Source organism: Myotis yumanensis, unplaced genomic scaffold (genome assembly GCF_028538775.1).
Source record: "Myotis yumanensis isolate MYYU_CA2020_CCGP unplaced genomic scaffold, mMyoYum1.0.hap1 SCAF_12, whole genome shotgun sequence".
NCBI classification, from domain to species: domain Eukaryota; kingdom Metazoa; phylum Chordata; class Mammalia; order Chiroptera; family Vespertilionidae; genus Myotis; species Myotis yumanensis.
This window is the reverse complement of record NW_027223763.1, coordinates 61,450,577-61,472,175: the sequence shown is the minus strand read 5'-3', so window position 1 is coordinate 61,472,175 and position 21,599 is coordinate 61,450,577. Positions and strand designations below refer to the sequence as shown.

At 43.8% G+C, this 21,599-nt stretch overlaps 3 protein-coding genes across 3 annotated transcripts; all 3 read right to left on the bottom strand.

Annotated features, from left to right (window-relative positions):
- Positions 1-902: 902 nt before the first annotated feature.
- On the bottom strand, positions 903-1,490 carry LOC139020561 (interferon omega-2-like). The gene has a single exon (XM_070430179.1). It carries the CDS (start codon positions 1,488-1,490, stop codon positions 903-905), a length of 588 nt encoding a protein of 195 aa, XP_070286280.1.
- A 14,465-nt stretch (positions 1,491-15,955) lies between these two features.
- Positions 15,956-16,543, bottom strand: LOC139020560 (interferon omega-2-like). Its single transcript, XM_070430177.1, has one exon. It carries the CDS (start codon positions 16,541-16,543, stop codon positions 15,956-15,958), a length of 588 nt encoding a protein of 195 aa, XP_070286278.1.
- A 3,732-nt stretch (positions 16,544-20,275) lies between these two features.
- On the bottom strand, positions 20,276-20,863 carry LOC139020559 (interferon omega-2-like). Its single transcript, XM_070430176.1, has one exon. It carries the CDS (start codon positions 20,861-20,863, stop codon positions 20,276-20,278), a length of 588 nt encoding a protein of 195 aa, XP_070286277.1.
- Positions 20,864-21,599: the final 736 nt, after the last annotated feature.

The window sequence follows — 21,599 nt, the reverse complement described above, 5'->3', positions numbered from 1 at the left end:
GAGAGGAGGAGGAGAAGAACATAGCTGCCAGGATCAGCCAACAAATACCGTATATCTTTCCTACTCCACTCTAGATTGACTCCTCTTGGATTTTTCTACCCACTTCTCCATGGAATATAAATCAATTACAACTCAGGCATAAGTACTGAACGTCTTCCATATTTTCCAAGATTCTTCTCAGTTCCGTGCTTTTCCTGCTTTTGATAAGCATTTTCTGACTAATGGTGGAACTGTTCTATAGGACTTAATAGACAGATCTTATTCTAAGATAGATTTATATAGAACAAAATAAGGATTTAGGTTTTCAGAATCAAAGAACTCAGAAGATTTCTTTGATAAGAATTTTTTTTTTAATATATTTTATTGATTTTTTACAGAGAGGAAGGAAGAGAGATAGAGAGTTAGAAACATCGATGAGAGAGAAACATCGATCGGCTGCCTCCTGCACACTCCGTACTGGAGATGTGCCTGCAACCAAGGTACATGCCCTTGACCGGAATCGAACCTGGGACCCTTGAGTCCGCAGGCCGACGCTCCATCCACTGAGCCAAACCGGTTACGGCTTTGATAAGAATTTAATAAAGCAAAATGCAAACTGATTGACAAAGGAGTAAACATGTTTTGCAAATATTAATATACATTAAGATCAAATATTGGTTATATAAATACATAAATATAATAATAAATAAACAATAAATAGATAAATAACATGAGGGCAGGTATTTTTTAAGGACTGATATCCCAGGAACTAAATTTTGTAACATTTTCATGATTAATAATCTGAGAAAAGATTTGCTAAATAAAACTTAAATTCTGTAACTAAAGCAGAAATAAGAGCTTTTTGACATGACCCAAGAAATATGTGCAAACGTGATCTGGCACATTCATCCCTGAGAATCCTTTCAGGGGGATCCCACGTCTCCATCCTTATTTCTTAGCCTTTCTTGCAAGGCTGTTATTGAGGAGAAGGATCTCATGATTTCCACTCTGACAACCTCCCAGGCGCAGTCACTGTATTTCTTCTCCTCCAGGTAGAGACGGATGCCCTGGAAGTACCTCTTCAAGGCCAGGGGAGGGCGCTGCATGGCCAGGGCAGATCCTTCCTCTCCCATCTCCTCCACCAAACACGTGTCCAGGTCTTCCAGCTGCCGATGGAGTCCTGAGCGCAGTTGGTCCACGAGGGTCGTGTTCCAAGTGACAGAGGAGTTCTCTGTGGACAAGAGGTTGAAGACCTGCTGGAGCATCTCGTGGAGGACAGCGATGGCCTGGGCCTTCTGGACCTGGCTGCCATCCACCGTTGCCCGGGGGAATCTGAAGTCCCTTCTGTCCTTCAGACAGAAGACAGGGGAGATTGTGCTCATTTGGCTCAGAAGCTCTAAGTTCTCCCTGCTGAGCAGGACGTGGTCCTGAGATAGGTCACAGCCCAGAGATTCACCGTGGCCATAGCTGAACACCACCAGGGCGGTGAGTAGAGAGAGCAGGAGGGCCATGGGAGAACGAGGGTGCTGCTGGCCTAGCTGAGCTGGGCGTCTGGAGAACAATCGTGGGCCTCAGGTTCTCTGATGACCTTCTTTCTAAGCATGGTCCTTAAATAGGGAACACAACAATTTTCATTTTCTAGATACTTCTTCCCACTTTTACTTCCTTTATTGCTTTCATTTATGTGTTCTCTAGGTGGTCTAAGAAGATGTCATCAATCTATTATTAATTTTGCTATTTTATTTTTAAGTATGTTTTTATTGATTTTAGAGAGGAAGGGAGAGGGAGAGAGAGATAAAGCATCAATGATGAGAAAGAATCATTGATTGGCTGCCTTCTGTACACCCCTCACTGGAAATTGAGGCCTCAACCCTGCAACCTGGGCATGTGCCCTGACCGAGAATCAAACTGTGACCTCCTGGTTCATGGATCGATGCTCAACCCCTGAGCCACACCGGCTGGGCTAATTTTGCTATTTTAATCTTCAAGTACATTTCAGATAGTGACTTATCCAAGTGGATACTTACCAGTCAAATGAGAAACATCTTTGACCTAAAGTCAAAGTGTAGGTAGGTGTTGGTTGGACTCAAAACAGGCTAATTTTATTTTTTATTATTTTTTAAAAAAATCTTTATTGTTGAAAGTATTGTATATGTCCCCTTCCCTCCACCCCACCCCAGTGACCTCTTGTAACCTGACTCCATTCCCACCCCCTCCCCCCAACACACACACCCTGCCCCAAGCCTCCACCACCCTATTGTCTATGTCCATGGGTTATGCACATATACATATACATATATACATACAAGTTCTTTGGTTGATCTCTTCCCACCCACCCTCCCTCCCCCGCCTTCCCTCTGAGATTCCACAGTCTGTTCCATGCTGCTATGTCTCTGGATCTATTTTGTTCATCAGTTTATTTTGCTCATTAGATTCCACATATGAGTGAGATCATGTGATACTTGTCTTTCTCTAATTGACAAGGACTGAGTTTTGTTTACTGTTTAATGCACTGCAGAGGCTGAGATTTTTAGTGAATGAATTTCTGGGGTGTTTCTCTTCTAGAACCCATTCCTGCAGGGCCATGTGATTATGCTTCAAGGGGGCCTAGACTAGGTCAGGACTCTATAATAGACATTGTCATTTCTTGCCAGCTTTGGAATACCCACAACAGGAATCCAGGTTCTTTGCTGGTGGGTGTAGGTGTGTAGATTCTAATAACAAGATAGTAATATTTTCCCAGCACTATTTTATTCACAAGACCAATATCAGCTTTAGTAATCCTTTGCCTCTGGAGTAACAATGTCCTCAACTATAACTCTCCTGGACGCCCCCCGCCCCCGGCCCCGCCCGCGCAAGAGCAGGCTCACCCCATCCTGAGGTCCTTAGAATTCTCCCCAGACGGAGGGGCTTGTGTCTTTGTGGCAAAATAATCATCAGGATCCTCTTGCTCCCCCCGGGAGAGTTGTGTGAAGGACCCTTGTTCTCTGTGGTGACCTGCTCCTCTCCTGAGCCAGGACCCAGGTGTCAGTGGTGTCCCAAGCCATCAACACTGACAGCAAACGTTTATTTTGTCTACGTAGGTGGAGGAATTAGTTATCCAATGCATTCATTTTACCTTCAATAAGCCAAAAAATTTTATTTTCCCAGTACAGCTTTTATTGTTCAATTTTTATTTAAATTATTGAACACCTGTAATGCTCAAAATTTCCGAGCTTTGCACAGGAGATTCAATGATGACGTCTCTCAGTAGAAACTTGTAGAACAGAAACTGGTGAACTTCAGCTGTTCATTCAGTCTGTGCATTTCTATTGGGCTTCTCTGTTCACCCCTGTCTGTCTCATGCTCAGGGTGCAGGGCAGTGAGGCTCAGGCTACTAAGTCAGGGAGAAACAGCCTTCTTTCCTTTATTTATTCATGATGCTTCATTTTAAATGTAAATAACAACATCGTCATTACATAGTGGTTCATTGAGCATCATCTGTCTTGGTCCTGTCATTACTTTCTATTTCATCCTGAGGGTAATACAAAAGGAAGTAAAGAAAAGAAAGGGAATTCAATATTTTTCTCTATAATTTTCAAGATTTAAGACTTTTTATTTCTCATTTCAACTTTCCCAGAAAGCAAAATTGACAGTTGTTTGTGGGCAAAAATGAAACAAATAGAATTCTGTATGTCATAAAAGTGAAAGAAGGGAAGTGACAAAGTGTAAGTTGGCAGAATTCCCTGTAGCCAAATAGGGTCCCTGGTGCTGTGGCAGAGGGCGGATGGAAGTCGCCCCTGAGCTACGCCAAGTCAGGGATGGGCTGCCTCTACTAGAGGCTCAAAGAAGAGGACCTTCTGGGTCAGTGACCAGCCATGTCATTTCCTGTCATTTAATCCACATGCGATCAGCTCTGAGGACAGAAGAGAAGAATCACAGCCACCACCTCTCAAGAGACTGGCGACCACCACGACCCCCACCCCCGTCCCGTTAATAAATCCCCTTAGGCAATGAAGAGGTCATGGCATGATAGCCCTGAGCAGGGAGGGTGGGGTGATAAAGGGTGCCAAGTTCCACTTCAAATGCCAATGGATCGCTCTCTATTTTTTTGTATGACAACACAGGTGTGCTTGAGTCCATTTACCTGACTCAGTTTAAATTCCAAGTGAAAACAGACAACATTCCTTTTAAGTAGTTTTATGGGAGTAGAATTTTCTGACAATTGAAACAACTTTGTTGCTGGTACTGGAGTAACCCCAATATGGGACCAAATTATAATGTTTTCCTCTGTTCCAATTCTAAGCTGTCCCCTGTGCTGGGGACACTGCTGTTGGCCACGTCTCTGTGGGAGAGCTCTGCTCTCAGCATCCACTTCCATCTTCTCCCTCTGAACCAGAAGGATCTGCAGAAACAGGTGCCTCAGTGCAGGCCCTTGCCATTGTTCCCCTCCTGAGGGCCTGCCTGTTCCAGTCCAGGCTTTACCTGTCTCTGTTCTGCCCAGTTCTCCAGCCCTTGCTGACTTTCACCTCCTTCCTGTTCCTAGGTGTGCTCTGTCTATTTTTGAGCAGATGTGAGTCCTGCACTGATGCAGCCTCCTCCTAGTGGAATCAGAGAGGGCACTGCCTAACCAGAGGCACGATGAGCTCCTGGATTGTGTCCCAAGTCATGTGTGGACCTGGCTCCAGGCCTTTACTGCATTTCTGTGTGAGACTGGACGTCAGGGGTCTGGAAAGCTGCAGCCCTGGAAGCAGCTGGCAGGGAGGGTGGAGCCTTGGCCACCTTTACTCTGGCATTTGTCCCTGGAAATCCTCTGCTGCTTCCAGCTGGCGCTGCACCCTGATCCCTCACAGCACATCTGTGGGCATCGGGCTTCCCTTCTCAGGCCTTGGGTGTAAGGTCCTGCTCCTCTGCAGGGGCTGTGGGAGGCTCAGTGCTCACTCTCACTCGCCCAGCCGTTGAGCCCTGCTGCTCCGTCTTCCAACAATTTCTAATATTTAATAACCTTGGAATATGAAACCGGGTATGGCTACAGAGATTTTCAGGGCAAGATGACAATAGGGAACCCAATTATATATTTTTTTCACCCTGGAAGTATAATGAAGAACAACACCAACCCCAAAACAAAAACAACAAACCACAAAGGTACAATGGGGGGAAAACAACACCAAAAATGGAAGGACTCATAATATGTGAAAGTATCTAAAGATTGAGTGTGTAACCTGAGGCAAAGATTTCAGAGATCCCTGCTACCTGAGCAATTCACACACACTTCATGATTAACTTCCTCAACCTTAATACCTCTCATTGTACCCAAATAGATACTCCTGGGGCTGTCCATTGACAACAATTACATTCTCTGAAATTCCTTTAACTTTTCCTCTCTCTTGCTATTCAGTTAAGGTGGAAGGGATGACCGTGGAGTCATTACTCAAAGTGACAATAAGAATTTTCTCCTAATTATAAAGTCAAACAATGAGATCTGAATGTAGGAATGAATTTTAAAAACTGCCAACTTACTTTTGAGAAAAAGTTAATGCGCCTTCGAACTGATTCCCTTGCTTCTCTACACCCAGGGAGGCAGGCTCTCAGCCTCCAGATGGCCTACAGGACTGCCAGGGAGTGATGATGCTGGAGGCTCTGGCCAGCTGAGCAGCCTACAGGCACAGTTATATTCTAGTAGGTTAGAGTGTGGTTCCCATACCCCAGGTTGTGGGTTCTATGCCCCATTAGGGCACATAAAGGGGTCAACCACTGAACACATAAATAAGTGGAACAACAAATTGATATTTCTCATTCTCTCTCTCTCCATTCCTCCCTCTCTAGTATATATATATATATATATTTTAAGTGTGGATGAAAATAAAGGGCCACATGCTAACTTGATTAGCTCGGGAAGGCCTGTATGGCAGTTTTGCAAACTCAAAGACCTAAAGTAACCACAACGGGTGGTCTGAAATTAAAACTTTAACTAAAAGCAGTTTATAGTGGGTAGTCATGTCCTAGGCCAGTATCTTCCCTGACAAAGGTCAATCTTTACCTTAGCTGAGCCTATTGTCTTTTTGCATCTAAGATAACATGCCTGTGAAATGTCATTAACTTGTAACTTCCCTTTTTCCGGACCCCTCAGGACACAACCAAATGAGCAGGACAGAGACCATAAATTCCTTCATAGTTATTGAGTTAATTGTTGACTGCTAACTATCCTGTACCCACGTGGGTAAAAGAAGTATGTGTTTATCATTTTACTTTTCATCCAATCCCAGAGATTTCCTTCCACTTTGCTTTCTCCAGACTCCCTAAGCTATCACCAATGGATTTCATGTAACCCTCTAACTTCTCCTCCTTTGATTGTAGTATATAAAACAAGGTGAGAAACTGCCATTCTCTGGAGCATTATCCCCATCCATTGAGATTCTACTTCCTGACAGTTGTCCACAAATAAACTCACAAAAAGTCTTTACAGGTTTGAATGGGTTATTTTTTTTTACATTAACAAAAGAAAGACATACTGACTGCTTCTCTCCATATAGGTACTCACTGCTCAAAGAGTGCAGGCCCTGCCTGAAGCAGGATGTATTTTCCTTCTCTAAGACACAAAAGTTAAGAAACTGGGCTTAGTCAAGTATGGGGGCCAGTTCTTTCCAGGACTGGGCTCTTTGTAGCTTGAAGAAGGAGGTGGAAGGGACCAGATTTTTTGCATAGAACAGAAAGGAGCCAGCTCTCTGCAGACTTGGTGGATGTCTTTGTCTGTTTGGGCCAATAGGTGGCTTTCTTCCTGTGTAAATGTTTTAATAGTTCAGAGTAAAATGGATCTGACTTTCAATCCCTTATAGCTACAGTTATGGTTAGTTACATCATTGCAACAGGGACATTCCTCAGTTCCAAATGCATTCATCAGAAGGAAAAAAATAGTCTCTTATACTAGTATAGGAGTTTCTGAAAAACCTAGAACTTTCACTCAACTTTGCTTTTATTTGGTGGTTTTGTACTCTTAAAGGGAAACCACAAGGGAACAGGAAACATCTGTATGAATGGGGGTGCAGGTGAAGGAGAAGTAAAGAGGGAGAACACGCTGGGAATTTCTACATTGGAGAGGAAGGAAATGATTGTGATTGGGAATAGAAGAACGGGATTTAGAAAAGCAAGGAGAGAAGGCCTAAGTGTGTCAGGTATTATTAATACAATATTTTTTTACTTCAGTTTAGGAGACTAACTTCTCTTCCAAATAATTACGCAAGCCACTATTTTCTAACTGAATATATACATATCCATCAGACTTATCTTACATTTGAATATTGACTGTGCTTTAATCTTGTCCACAACACTTGTCTGGCACATCCCATTTCCCATGTCCAACCTCATACAGATTGAGAGACATCTCAGGTCTTTTTCCACCAGCACGACCACCTTTACTAAGGAATTTGAGCAAACTTAATGAAATCACTCAGGGCCCCAATGAAAACCCAGCTCTCTTCCTCTCCCGACTCACAGAGGCCTTACAGAAATTTACCACCTTAGAGCCCACGTCCCCAGAGGGAACCCTTCTTCTGAACACTCATTTCATATTCCAATCAGCCCCCGACATACGCCGCAAACTTTGAAAAATAGACACAGGTCCACAAACCCCTCAAAAAGATCTCATTAACCTGGCCTTTAAGGTCTCGAATAATAGAGATGAGGAGACCCAAATCCAAAAACAAAGGCAAGATCAGGCCAAGTCTGAGGCCCAGAAGGAGGCCTTCCAGCTCCTAGTTATCACTCTCATGAACCTCAAACGAAGTGCCGGTCCTCCAACCAAGGGTAAGTCAGAGGCTAAGCCTCCTCTGGGCCCGTGCTTCAAATGCAACAAGGAAGGACACTGAACCAAGTCCTGCTCAAACCCGAGACCCCCCCACTTGGGCCCTGCCCAAGGTGCGGAAGGGAAGGCCACTAGAAATCAGATTTTAGTCTCACCCCTCCAGGTGGGACCTCGGCCAGTCCAGCAAGGCCACCCTCTGGATCAGTTTGGAGCTCCTAGACCTCCTGGGACTGGCCACTGAAGACTGAAGCTGCCCAGGCCTTGATAGGGCCCCACAGACTTACATCACCAGGACAGAGCCTCGGGTAAGGATTGTGGTGGCAGGTAAGCCCATCTCCTTTTTTTTTTTATATATATATGTTATTGATTTTTTACAGAGAGGAAGGGAGCGAGAGAGAGAGAGTTAGAAACATCGATGAGAGAGAAACATCGACCAGCTGCCTCCTGCACATCTCCCATTGGGGATGTGCCCGCAACCCAGGTACATGCCCTTGACCGGAATCGAACCTGGGACCTTCCAGTCCGCAGGCCGACGCTCTATCCACTGAGCCAAACCGGTTTTGGCAAGCCCATCTCCTTTTTAATTGACACTGAGGCCACTTATTCTGCCCTCTCCAAATTTGCTGGGACCCTTGTCCCCTCCTCTGTCTCTATTATGGGGGTTGATGGATTAGTTTCACAGCCATTAGCCACCTCACCTCTACACTGCATCTTACTAAATTCCCCCATTCGCTCTTTTCTAATTCTACTTCAGTGCCCGTACCACACATCCCCTCAAAAAACCCAGGTGTCCCAAGTGACAGTCATCTACTTCAGTTTCACTCTCACCCCACAAAGCCAGGCCATTCCTTAGACTATAAACATCTTATCTCCTCCAGGACTGTCCCCTCCTCTAAACAAGAAATACTCTCCTTTTTTTTGGCTTCCTGGGTACTCTCACCTCTGTGTTCCCAACTTCAGTCTTCTCACAAAGCTCTGTGACATGACATGGCGAAGGGACCCCCTCACTGAGCCTTCAGATCCCAAGGCCAGCATTCGCAGCCCTTTAATGCTCTGAAAACTGCGCTGACCTCAGCCAGCGCCTTCTCACCACGCCCCCCTTCCCAAAGAACAGCTTTTGTTACTGCAAAACTATGAACTGCTTACTTAACAGTCTGGCTACTACTATCAGAAGCTGAACTCATTATCACCCAACCTTAGCATGTTATCTCTAAGGAAAAATGTAGCAATTTTAAATACAAGCAGCTAGAGCAGCCGTGGGCAAACTATGGCCCGCGGGCCGGATTTGGCCGGTTTGAAATGAATAAAACTAAAAAAAAAAAAGACCGTACCCTTTTATGTAATGATGTTTACTTTGAATTTATATTAGTTCACACAAACACTCCATCCATGCTTTTGTTCCGGCCCTCCGGTCCAGTTTAAGAACCCATTGTGGCCCTCGAGTCAAAACGTTTGCCCACCCCTAAGCTAGAGGCCTGGGAACAGGCCTCCCCCCCCCCCCCCCCCCCACACACACACACACACTGCCCTTTTCTCCAGTCTCATATGCCTATACATAATTTTCCAAAGTCTTTGGTAACTTAAAGGCTTTGGAGCATTGCTGGGTTAAATGATAAACATCTAAATATTTTAAAATAGCATGAAATACTGAAACGTTGATTGCTAGACACATTTTAATTCGCCTGCTCTTAGTTTTTATTATAGAAGGTCTCTTGTACTTTGTTGAAAGTATGTTTTTTTGAAAGTAAGAGTGTGTTTAAAGTGTGTTCATAAATGTAAATGCTGATTGTTTACTTTTTGGCTAAAGCTGGTTATTTGTGAATGAGTAGAAGGTTTGTGTTGTCCAGTGTGTCAGGACTTGATCACCTCTGATGCCCAAAGGGACCCCTTCTCTCCTAGTAAGCTAAAGCAGCCCCACCCAGGCTCTCTCCTGTGGCTTAACACCTTATATCTGAGCCTAGACTTTCTTTATTGCCACCACTCATTCACAGTCCTTGGCACTATCATTGAAAACCTCAACAGGTCTTCCTGCTAGGTATTTAGGAACCTCTCTCCCCTTTTCTAGCCTTCTTAAAATTCATACACTGAGCCGTAACCGGTTTGGCTCAGTGGATAAAGCGTCGGCATGTGGACTGAAGGGTCCCGGGTTCGATTCCGGTCAGGGGCATGTACCTTGGTTGTGGGCACATCTCCAGTAGGAGGTGTGCAGGAGGCAGTTGATCAATGTTTCTCTCTCATCGATGTTTCTAACTCTCTATCTTTCACCCTTCCTCTCTGTAAAAAATCAATAAAATATATTTTTTTAAAAAATGCATACACTGAAAAGGACACGGATTCAGGAATGATCCTGTAATACAGGAAAATAACAAAGCAGACCAGGAAGCCAAGGCGGTGGCTCAGAGGAAGCCCCCATCTCCCCAACTCTTAGCTCTACTTCATATAACACCCAGATACACTCCAGAGGAACTTCAGTCCCTATTAGCTCTTGGGGACACTCAGGAAGATCCATAGTTAAAATTTTAGGGAAAATATATCCTTCCCCAGGGACAGGCCCGTGATATCTTACGGGCTACTCACAATTCCCTACATATATGATAAGACCGCTTTTACAACTCCTAAAAGCCCTCATTGCATGTCCTAGCCTAGCCTCCCTCCTGCAAGATATCACCAAAACCTGTTCTACTTGTTACTCAGCATGTCCCCAAGGACAGGTTAGACCTCCTTCTTTCCCCCGCTCATCAATCAAGGGGCCAAATCTCTGGATAAGGCTGGCAAATTAACTTCATTCACATGACCCCTATTAAAACACACACACACACACACACACACACACACACACACACACAATCTTTTAACCTTAGTAGATACCTTCTCAGGCTGGGTAGAAGCATTCCCCACTAGGTTTGAAAAGTCCTCCAAAGTCACTCAAACTCTCATTCAGCATATCATTCCCAGATTCAGCCTACACACCTCATTACGATCAGATAATGGACCTGCTTTCATATCTCAAATAGCTCAACAGGTCTCCTCCACTCTGAACATCCTATGGAACTTACATCCCCCTACAAGCCCCAATCTTCAGGCAAGGTAGAAAAGGCAAATTCCTTAATTAAGTCTCACCTAACTAAATTAACTCTCGAAACTAAAGAACCTTAGTCTACTCTCCTACCTCTAGCCTTTAAGCACATCAGGGGATTTCCCCCCCCCCCCCCCCCCCCCACCACGCACCCTCCTTTCTTAGTCCCTTTGAACTCATGTATGGAAGACTCTTCTTATTAGGAAACTTCCCTTGTACAGAGACCCCCCTCAGAGACTATGTCCCCATTTTAAATATCCTCATACAATTACTGAAGAACATGCTGATCAGGTCCTCCCTCGGCCTTTTACAGGAGACATCCCCCCTACTTTTCCTAAAGGAAATCCATCAATAATTTACAGCCCTGATGGCAAGGCCCTCATCAGGTACTCTTAACTGCCCCAATTGCAGCTAAACTATCAGGGCATACCCCATGGTTCCACCTTTCCAGTTTAAAACCCCTCTCAGGAACACCTCCATCACATGAGCTGGAGTCCTCTAAGTATTACATCCACCTTATCGGGCCAACCAGACTCCGCCTTACTTGCATCCCAGAAGAAGAGGAAAAATGAGTGAGCACCCCTCCAGGTGCTCCCTATGTACCCTAATAACCCTGACCTCCCTGAAAACCCACCTCCTCTCCCAATACAAATCCTCCAGGTCCGAGCTACTGCCACCTCTCCCTTTGCATCAGGATTCTCACCTTCCCATGGGACTGCCTTCTACAAAGGGTCTTTGATTACCCATGGGATGAGATTTCCTTCTTTCTAGAACCTAAACATACCCTCTCCCCGCCTTGGGACAATCCCAACCCTGGAAGTGTGAATTAGCTCTCCTTCTCATCCTATTCCAGCCCTCCTCTCCTACACCCATGAGGAACTTTCTCACCTCCACTCATCTCGAACACTTAACCTTACCCATTCCCTCCTTAGCCAGGACCTGTTGGCTCTGCCTTTCCCTCTCCTCTTCAGAGTGTACTACCATCTCTATACCAATCAAGAGATGAAATCAGGCAAAATCACTCTAGCTTATAAAAAGGAAAAGGAAACTGTATTTTTCAAAAGGCAGACACCCTTCTGGGTAATTATCCTACAGCCCAGGCAAATTAAGCCTCCCGTCTTTTCTGTACTTCTATTCTATCTCTTACTAAGGTAGCTCTTTCCTCCCTCCCAGTCACAGGTCCTATCGCTCTACACACCCCACTAATTGCCCAAGCCCCTTTATGCTTTACAAAGCCACAGGGCAATATAACAAAAGGCCATCTCCCATCGTCAGCTTGCAACACCACAGTTAACCAAGAACTGCCGAACTGCCATTGGTCCCATCGGGTTGACTACCAGGTCTTCCTGGAAGCCAATGGTTATTTCCTACAGCCAGTCCATTTTCCTTCTTATCCAAACTTCCAGGCCCACAGCTTCAACTGCTCCTTTCCTTCCCTTTCTCTTTTCCCTTGGATAACAGCCCATTCTAGCATTCCCTCCCACTTTCACTGCAATACACTCTCAACCACTCATCTGTCACCCCTTATTGGTAGTGCCATGGTGACTACCCTCTCAGCTTGGAGCACAGAACCAGGAAAAGGAAACTCATACCCTTTAGTCCACCTCTTCTCTCTACACCTTTCAGCTTGTCTCCATGACCAGGGATTCTTCTTTCTCTGTGGGGAGAACACATACATCTGTCTCTCCACCAACTGGACAGGAACCTGTGCTCTCATCTATCTCTCACCCCCCAATAATCAGTCTTTACCTGTCCCCATAACCCACCATATCCAACAAAAGGGCAGTTCAGATAATCCCTCTCCTAATAACCCTTGGCATCACAGCAAAGGTTGGAACTGGCATAGGGGGCCTAACCACTGCTCATCCTATTTTGAAATCCTGTCTCAGAACCTACAAGAAACCTCTAGATGCCTAGCAAGAGGCAAAACTGGGAAAACAATAACCTCACCCCCAGGGTAACCTGTCCTCCCCTTTCATATCACTAGTCAGGCAACTTAGACCCCTGATCTTTTCCCCCCTAAAGATAACATCTAGGCCTCAGTTGTGTTTCAACTCCAGGCCCAGAAAAGCAGAAAAATCAGACAAGTGACACTGTGACAGCCTCGGGATAAGCTTTTACCTCCCAAGTCATTCAACAGGACCATTTTCGAGCCTTCACAAACCGGTCTCTTGGGGAAATGATGCTGCTGCATCCCTCGTCCAGCTGACTACTATCAAAGTCCATCTTCCTGTGATCTCGTCATTCTGCCTCAGCAGGAAGTAAATACAGAAGATATGGCCTTTGTCCCTATTCCATAAAACAAAAAGGCTGGAATGTTAAGTCTGATCGAAGAATTGAATCTATACCTCCTCTGCTGGGAACTGACCTTTAGACCACTTCACAATGGACATTCCACTTGCTTAGACCACATTCCACTTGCTAAGACTATTATCTCTCCCCTACGGAGTTTCCCGGAATGCAGACTTGCACAGAGAATTCTTTGCCCAGAAAAAACCCGCCAGGAGACCTTTAAAAGCCTCTGAATCTGTACCTTTGGGGATGGTGCCATTTTGGGACTCAGCATTCCTGGTATCCAGATGACCTAATAAATTCACAATTCTTTACCCCTTTTGGCCTCATGCGTTCCTCCTAGAGTTGCCATTTACTGGGGAGCTGAGCAGGTGCACCCCAGAGTGTTAAAGAAGATGCAATCAAAGTTCCTCTTGGCTTGTCTATGCTTAGCTAAATGTGGACCATAAGGTGACTGTATCAACACTAAAGACAACAATCATTCCCTATGTTCAGATTCTCAGTCTATAATTTGCAAATATTATTTTATTTAATCTTTATGATTTCCAGTGTGGCCACTACTAAAGTTGTGTCAGTTTTTAAAAAGAGGAATTGAAAACTGACGTCATTTAAATTCAGGGCTATACACAGATTTTTGTCAGAAAGTGAAACTTTTTCATTAAAGAGTCTGAAGTTCAATTAAGAAAACCACACAACACGACCTACTGACTTAAGAATATTTTTTCCCTGGGCAGATTAAATTTAAAAGCAAAAAGGAGTCAAATGGAAGATCCATATTGACGTTTTAGAGGAAACTCCATACTGTTTTCTATAATGGTTCCACCAGTCTACATTCCCAACAGCAGTGTACTAGGGTTCCATTTTCTTCACAACCACACCAACACTTGTCATTTGATATGTTGATGGTAGCCATTCTGACAGGTATGAGGTGATACCTCATTGTTGTTTTAATATGCATCTCTCTGATGATCAGTGACTTTGAGGATCTTTTCCTTTGTCTCTTGGCCATCTGTATGTCCTCCGTAGAGAAGTGTCTATTTAGGTCTTTTGCCCATTTTTTAATTGGCTTGTTTGTCTTTCTTTTGTTAAGTTGTATGAGTTCATGATATATTTTGAATAGTAACACTTTATCAGATGTATCATTGCCAAATAGGTTCTCCCACACATTGGGCTCCCTTTTCCTGTTGTTAGTTTCTTTTGCTGTGCAGAAGCTTTTTTTGATGTAGTTGCATTTGTTTATTTTTGCCTTAATTTCCTTTGCCCTAGGAGACGTATCCATAAACCTATTGCTATGAGAGATGTCTGAGATTTTGTTGCCTATAGTTTCTCCTCGGATTTTATGGTTTCATGACTTACATTTAAGTCTTTTACCCTATTTGAGATGATTCCTGTGTATGATGTAAGTTGGTGGCCTAGTTTCATTGTTTTGCATGTATCTGTGCAATTTTGCCAACACCATTTATTAAAGAGACTGTCTTGACTCCATTGTGTGCTCTTGCCTCCTTTATCAAGTATTAATTGAGCATAATGGCTTGGGTCCATTTCTGGAGTCTCTGTTCTTTTCCATTGATCTATATGCCTGTTCTTGTGCCAGTACCAGGATGGTTTGAATACAGTGTCTTTGTAGTATAATGATATCTGGTATTGTGTGCCCTCCAACATTGTTCTTCTTTCTCAAGATTGCTGCAGCTATTCGGGATTTGTTTTGGTTCCATATATATTTTTGGAGGATTTGTTCTAGATTTGTGAAATATGTCTTTGGTGTTTTAATAGGCATTGCATTGAATCTAATCTATAGATTGTTCAGGTCCCACTTGGTTGTCTCACGAAATCAAAGAAATTAATTCATGGACAAAGACATAAGCAAAAGCAAAGTTTTATTACAGAAAATCTTCCTGCTGCAGGAGGGAACCCAAGTGGTTGGCCTGCCTACAAAGGATTTGACAAACTTAGAGCTTCCACTCAATTCTACTCTCTTTGTTTGCTTTTACTGTGAGTGGAAACCTTGAAGCTGAAAACACAACAGAAGCAGAGCACCTGTGCAGGTGGGCAGTGAAGTCAGGAGAGCAAAGAGGTTATATGAGGGAGGGAAATAATGCAGTAAAGTCAGACACAGCCAGAGTGGGAGGAAGGGTATAGGTGCCAGGAACAGCCAACAAATACCATAAAGCTTTTCCACTCCACTCTAGATGGCTCCTCTCAGATACTCCTACACACTGCTCCTTGCTGACAGAATATAAATCAGTTGCAACTCAGACATGCATACTGAACATCTTCTATACTTTCTAGGACTCTATCAATTCCATGGTTTCCCAGCTTTTGATAGGCATTGTATGAGAAGTGGTGGGACTACACTATAGGACTTAGTAGACAAGTAGTATGTTGAAGTAGATCTATGTAGAAAAATATAAGGATTTAGGTTTTCAGAATAAAAGAACTCAGGAAGTTATTTTGATAAGAATTTAATAAATAAAGCAAAATACAAATTTAATGGCAAAAAGTAAACATGTTTGGTATATTTAATACAATGTAAGGGCAAATATTGGTTATGTAAATATATCAATACGATAACATAAAACAATAAATACTAAGTAATAACAAAGAAACAATAAATAAATAAATAAGTAAATAGCATCACCACAGTAACATATTAGGGACTGATATCCCAGGAGCTAAATTTCATAACATTTTCATGCTTCATACCCTGACAACAGACTTGCTGAATTAAACTTAATAAATTCTGTGACTAAGGATGACCTAAGAGCCTTTGACTTGTCTCAAGACATATGTGCAAACGTGATGTGGCACATTCATCCCTGAGAGTCCTTTCAGGGGGATCCCACGTCTCCATCCTTCTTTCTTAGCCTTTCTTGCAAGGCTGTTATTGAGGAGAAGGATCTCATGATTTCCGCTCTGACAACCTCCCAGGCGCAGTCACTGTATTTCTTCTCCTCCAGGTAGAGACGGATGCCGTGGAAGTACCTCTTCAAGGCCAGGGTCGGGCGCTGCATGGCCAGGGCAGATCCTTCCTCTCCCATCTCCTCCACCAAACAAGTGTCCAGGTCTTCCAGCTGCCGATGGAGTCCTGAGCGCAGTTGGTCCACGAGGGTCGTGTTCCAGGTGACAGAGGAGTTCTCTGTGGACAAGAGGTTGGAGACCTGCTGGAGCATCTCGTGGAGGACAGCGATGGCCTGGGCCTTCTGGACCTGGCTGCCATCCACCGTTGCCCGGGGGAATCTGAAGTCCTTTCTGTCCTTCAGACAGAAGAAAGGGGAGATCGTGCTCATTTGGCTCAGAAGCACTAAGTTCTCCCTGCTGAGCAGGACGTGGTCCTGAGGCAGGTCACAGCCCAGAGCTCCCCCGGGGCCAGCGCTGAACACCACCAGGGTGGTGAGTACAGAGAGCAGGAGGGCCATGGGCGAACGAGGGTGCTGCTGGCCTGGCTGAGCTGGGCGTCTGGTGAACAACCTTGGGCCAAAAGTTGTGCAATGACCTTCTTTCTAAGCATGGCCCTTAAATAGGGAACACAACAATTTTCATTTTCTAAGCATTTCTTTCCACTTCCATTTCCTTTTTTGGTTTTCATTTAATTTAGGTGTTCTAAGAAGATGTCATCAATCTACACTGCTGATTTTCACCATACACTTCAGAGGTGTCATCCAAGTGGGTTCTTAATAGTCAAATGAGAAATGTCTTTGTCCTAAAGTCAAAGTGTAGGTAGGTGTGTAAATACTCACACATGTACTCATGTATTTATATATATTACATAAATATTGCTCTTCTTTGTAGTAGGAATAAAAGTTAGCCTTGACTCTGGGCAACATGGGTAGGAATAAAAGTTAGCCTTGACTCTGGGCAACATGGGCGTCACACTCCCTCATCTCTGTGGGTTTGTGTGTTTTGTCAGGTACTTACCAGACCATGGTTGGTAAATAATCTCTTTAGAACCAAGGACTGAGTTTTGTTTACTGTTTTATGCACAACAGGTATGAGATTTTTAGTGAACGAGTTTCTGTAATGTTTTTCTTCTAGAACCCATTCCTGCAGGGCCATGTGGTTATGCTTCACGGGGGCCACTAGGTCAGGACTTCTGTAGACATTGCCATTTCTTTCCAGCTTTGGAACTGGTCATTAATTCTCCTCAGGCTGTGCCAACACCCCCAGCAGGAATCCTGGTTCTTTTGCTGGTGTGTGTAGTTGTGGAGATTCTAATAACAAGATAGTAATATGTTCCCAGCACCACAGGCAATATCAGCTCTAATAACGCTTTTCCTCTGGAGTGACAGTGTCCTCAGCCCAAATTCCCCTGGACTCCCCCCTTGAAGGCAGGCTCACCCCATCCTGAGGTTCTCAGAATTCTCCCCAGGTGGAGGGGCTTTTGTCTTTGCTGACAAAAGAACCTGTGAGGACCCTCGCCCTTCCCCTGGGAGTGTTTGTGTGAAGGGCCCTTGTCCTCAGTGGTGACCTCCTCCCCTCCTGAGCCAGGACCCAGGTGTCAGTGGGGCCCATAGCCCTGAACGCTGACAGCAAACGTTAGTTTTGTCTGAGTAGGTGGAGGCATTACTTATGCAATTGCAATCATTTATCTTCAGTGGCTTTTCTATCCACTCATCTACTGATGGGCACTTGGGCTGGTTCTAGACCTGAGCCATTGTAAATTGTGCTGCTGTGAACCCAGGGGTGCATACATTCTTTCTGATTGGAGTATTTGGTTTCCCTTAGGATATACTCCTAGAAGTGGGATCACTGGGTCAAATGGGAGTTTCATTTTTAATTATTTTGAGGAAACTCCATACTATTTCCACAATGGTCGCATGAGTCTGCATTCCCACCAGCAGTGTACTAGGGTTCCTTTTTCCCTACAACTTCACCAGCACTTGTCATTTGTTCATATTAGCCATTCTGGCAGGTGTGAGGTGATACCTCATTGTTGTCTTAATTTGCATCTCTCTGATGATCAGTGACTTTGAGAGTCTTTTCATATGTCTCTTAGCCATCTGTATGTCCTCTCTGGAGAAGTGTCTATTTAGGTCCTTTGCCCATTTTTTAATTGGCTTGTTTGTCTTTCTTTTGTTAAGTTGTATGAGTTCATGATATATTTTGGATAGTAACCCTTTATCAGATGTATCATTGCCAAAAAGGTTCTCGCACACATTGGGCTCCCTTTTCATTTTGTTGATGGTTTCTTTTGCTGTGCAGAAGCTTTTTAAATTTAATTTAATTTTTATTTTTTAAAAAATTCTTTATTAGTTAAGGTATTACAAATATGTCCTCATCCTGTGCAGAAGGTTTTTATTTTGATGTAGTCACATGTGTTTATTTTTGCCTTAGTTTCCTTTGCCCTAGGAGACGTATCCATAAGCCTATTGCTATGAGAGATATCTGAGATTTTGCTGCCTATGGTTTCTTCTAGGATTTTCTGGATTCAGGACTTACATTTAGGTCTTTTTAATAGATTTCATTGATTTTTTACAAAGAGGAAGGGAGAGGGATAGAGAGTTAGAAACATCGATGAGAAAGAAACATTGATCAGCTGCCTCCTGCACACCCCCTACTGGGGATGTGCCCACAACTAAGGTACATGCCCATGACCGGAATCGAACCCGGGACCCTTCTGTCCGCAAACCGATGCTCTATCCACTGAGTCAAACTGGTTAGGGCCATTTAAGTCTTTTCTCCTATTTGAGATTATTCCTGTGTATGATGTAAGTTGGTGGTCTAGTTTCATTGTTTTGCATGTATCTGTCCAATTTTGCCAACACCATTTATTAAAGAGACTGTCTTGACTCCATTGTGTGCTCTTGCCTCCTTTATCAAGTATTAATTGAGCATAATGGCGTAGGTCCATTTCTGGTGTCTCTGTTCTTTTCCATTGATCTATATGCCTGTTCTTGTGCCAGTACCAGGATGTTTTGATTACAGTGTCTTTGTAGAATAACAATATCTGGTATTGTGTTCCCTCCAACATTGTTCTTCTTTCTCAAGATTGCTGCAGCTATTCAGGATTTGTTTTGGTTCCATATATATTTTTGGAGGATTTGTTCTAGATTTGTGAAATATGTCTTTGGTGTTTTAATAGGCATTGCATTGAATCTAATCTATAGATTGTTCAGGTCCCACTTGGTTGTCTCACGAAATCAAAGAAATTAATTCATGGACAAAGACATAAGCAAAAGCAAAGTTTTATTACAGAAAATCTTCCTGCTGCAGGAGGGAACCCAAGTGGTTGGCCTGCCTACAAAGGACTTGACAAACTTAGAGCTTCCACTCAATTCTACTCTCTTTGTTTGCTTTTACTGTGAGTGGAAACCTTGAAGCTGAAAACACAACAGAAGCAGAGCACCTGTGCAGGTGGGCAGTGAAGTCAGGAGAGCAAAGAGGTTATATGAGGGAGGGAAATAATGCAGTAAAGTCGGACTCAGACAGAGTGGGGGAAAGGTATAGGTGCCAGGAACAGCCAACAAATACCATAAAGCTTTTCCACTCCACTCTAGATGGCTCCTCTCAGATATTTCTACGCACTGCTCCTTGCTGATGGAATATAAATCAACTAAACCTCAGACACACGTACTGAACATCTTCCATACTTTCTAGGACTCTATCAATTCCATGGTTTCCCAGCTTTTGATAGGCATTGTATGAGAAGTGGTGGGACTTCGCTATAGGACTTAGTAGACAAGTAGTATGTTGAAGTAGATCTATGTAGAAAAATATAAGGATTTAGGTTTTCAGAATAAAAGAACTCAGGAAGTTATTTTGATAAGAATTTAATAAATAAAGCGAAATACAAAAATAATGGCAAAAAAGTAAACATGTTTTGTAAATTTTAATACAATGTAAGGGCAAATATTGGTTATGTAAATATTTCAATATGATAACATAAAACAATAAATACTAAGTAAAAACAATGAAACAATAAATAAATGAATAAATAAATAAATAAATAAATAGCATTCACCACAGTAACATATTAGGGACTGATATCCCAGGAGCTAAATTTCATAACATTTTCATGCTTCATACCCTGACAACAGACTTGCTGAATTAAACTTAATAAATTCTGTGACTAAGGATGACCTAAGAGCCTTTGACTTGACTCAAGACATATGTGCAAACGTGATGTGGCACATTCATCCCTGAGAGTCCTTTCAGGGGGATCCCACGTCTCCATCCTTCTTTCTTAGCCTTTCTTGCAAGGCTGTTATTGAGGAGAAGGATCTCATGATTTCTGCTCTGACAACCTCCCAGGCGCAGTCACTGTATTTCTTCTCCTCCAGGTAGAGACGGATGCCGTGGAAGTACCTCTTCAAGGCCAGGGTCGGGCGCTGCATGGCCAGGGCAGATCCTTCCTCTCCCATCTCCTCCACCAAACAAGTGTCCAGGTCTTCCAGCTGCCGATGGAGTCCTGAGTGCAGTTGGTCCACGAGGGTCGTGTTCCAGGTGACAGAGGAGTTCTCTGTGGACAAGAGGTTGAAGACCTGCTGGAGCATCTCGTGGAGGACAGCGATGGCCTGGGCCTTCTGGACCTGGCTGCCATCCACCGTTGCCCGGGGGAATCTGAAGTCCTTTCTGTCCTTCAGACAGAAGAAAGGGGAGATCGTGCTCATTTGGCTCAGAAGCACTAAGTTCTCCCTGCTGAGCAGGACGTGGTCCTGAGGCAGGTCACAGCCCAGAGCTCCCCCAGGGCCAGCGCTGAACACCACCAGGGCGGTGAGTACAGAGAGCAGGAGGGCCATGGGCGAATGAGGGTGCTGCTGGCCTGGCTGAGCTGGGCGTCTGGTGAACAACCTTGGGCCAAAAGTTGTGCAATGACCTTCTTTCTAAGCATGGCCCTTAAATAGGGAACACAACAATTTTCATTTTCTAAGCATTTCTTTCCACTTCCATTTCCTTTTTTTGGTTTTCATTTAATTTAGGTGTTCTAAGAAGATGTCATCAATCTACACTGCTGATTTTCACCATACACTTCAGAGGTGCCATCCAAGTGGATACTTAATAGTCAAATGAGAAATGTCTTTGTCCTAAAGTCAAAGTGTAGGTAGATGTGTAAATACTCACACAGGTACATACTCTCGTATATAGATATATTACATACATATTGCTCTTCTTTGTAGTAGAAATAAAAGTTTGCCTTGACTCTGGGCAACATGGGCGTCACACTCCCTCATCTCTGTGGGTTTGTGTGTTTTGTCAGGTACTTACCAGACCATGGTTGGTAAATAATCTCTTTAGAACCAAGGACTGAGGTTTGTTTACTGTTTTATGCACAACAGGTATGAGATTTTTAGTGAACGAGTTTCTGTAATGTTTTTCTTCTAGAACCCATTCCTGCAGGGCCCTGTGGTTATGCTTCACGGGGGCCACTAGGTCAGGACTTCTGTAGACATTGCCATTTCTTTCCAGCTTTGGTACTGGCCATTAATTCTCCTCAGGCTCTGCCAATACCCCCAGCAGGAATCCTGGTTCTTTTGC

Coding starts and splice junctions, on each gene's coding strand:
- LOC139020560 (XM_070430177.1), bottom strand. CDS start 16,543: ATGGCCCTCCTGCTCTCTGTACTCACCACCCTGGTGGTGTTCAGCGCT.
- LOC139020559 (XM_070430176.1), bottom strand. CDS start 20,863: ATGGCCCTCCTGCTCTCTGTACTCACCGCCCTGGTGGTGTTCAGCGCT.
- LOC139020561 (XM_070430179.1), bottom strand. CDS start 1,490: ATGGCCCTCCTGCTCTCTCTACTCACCGCCCTGGTGGTGTTCAGCTAT.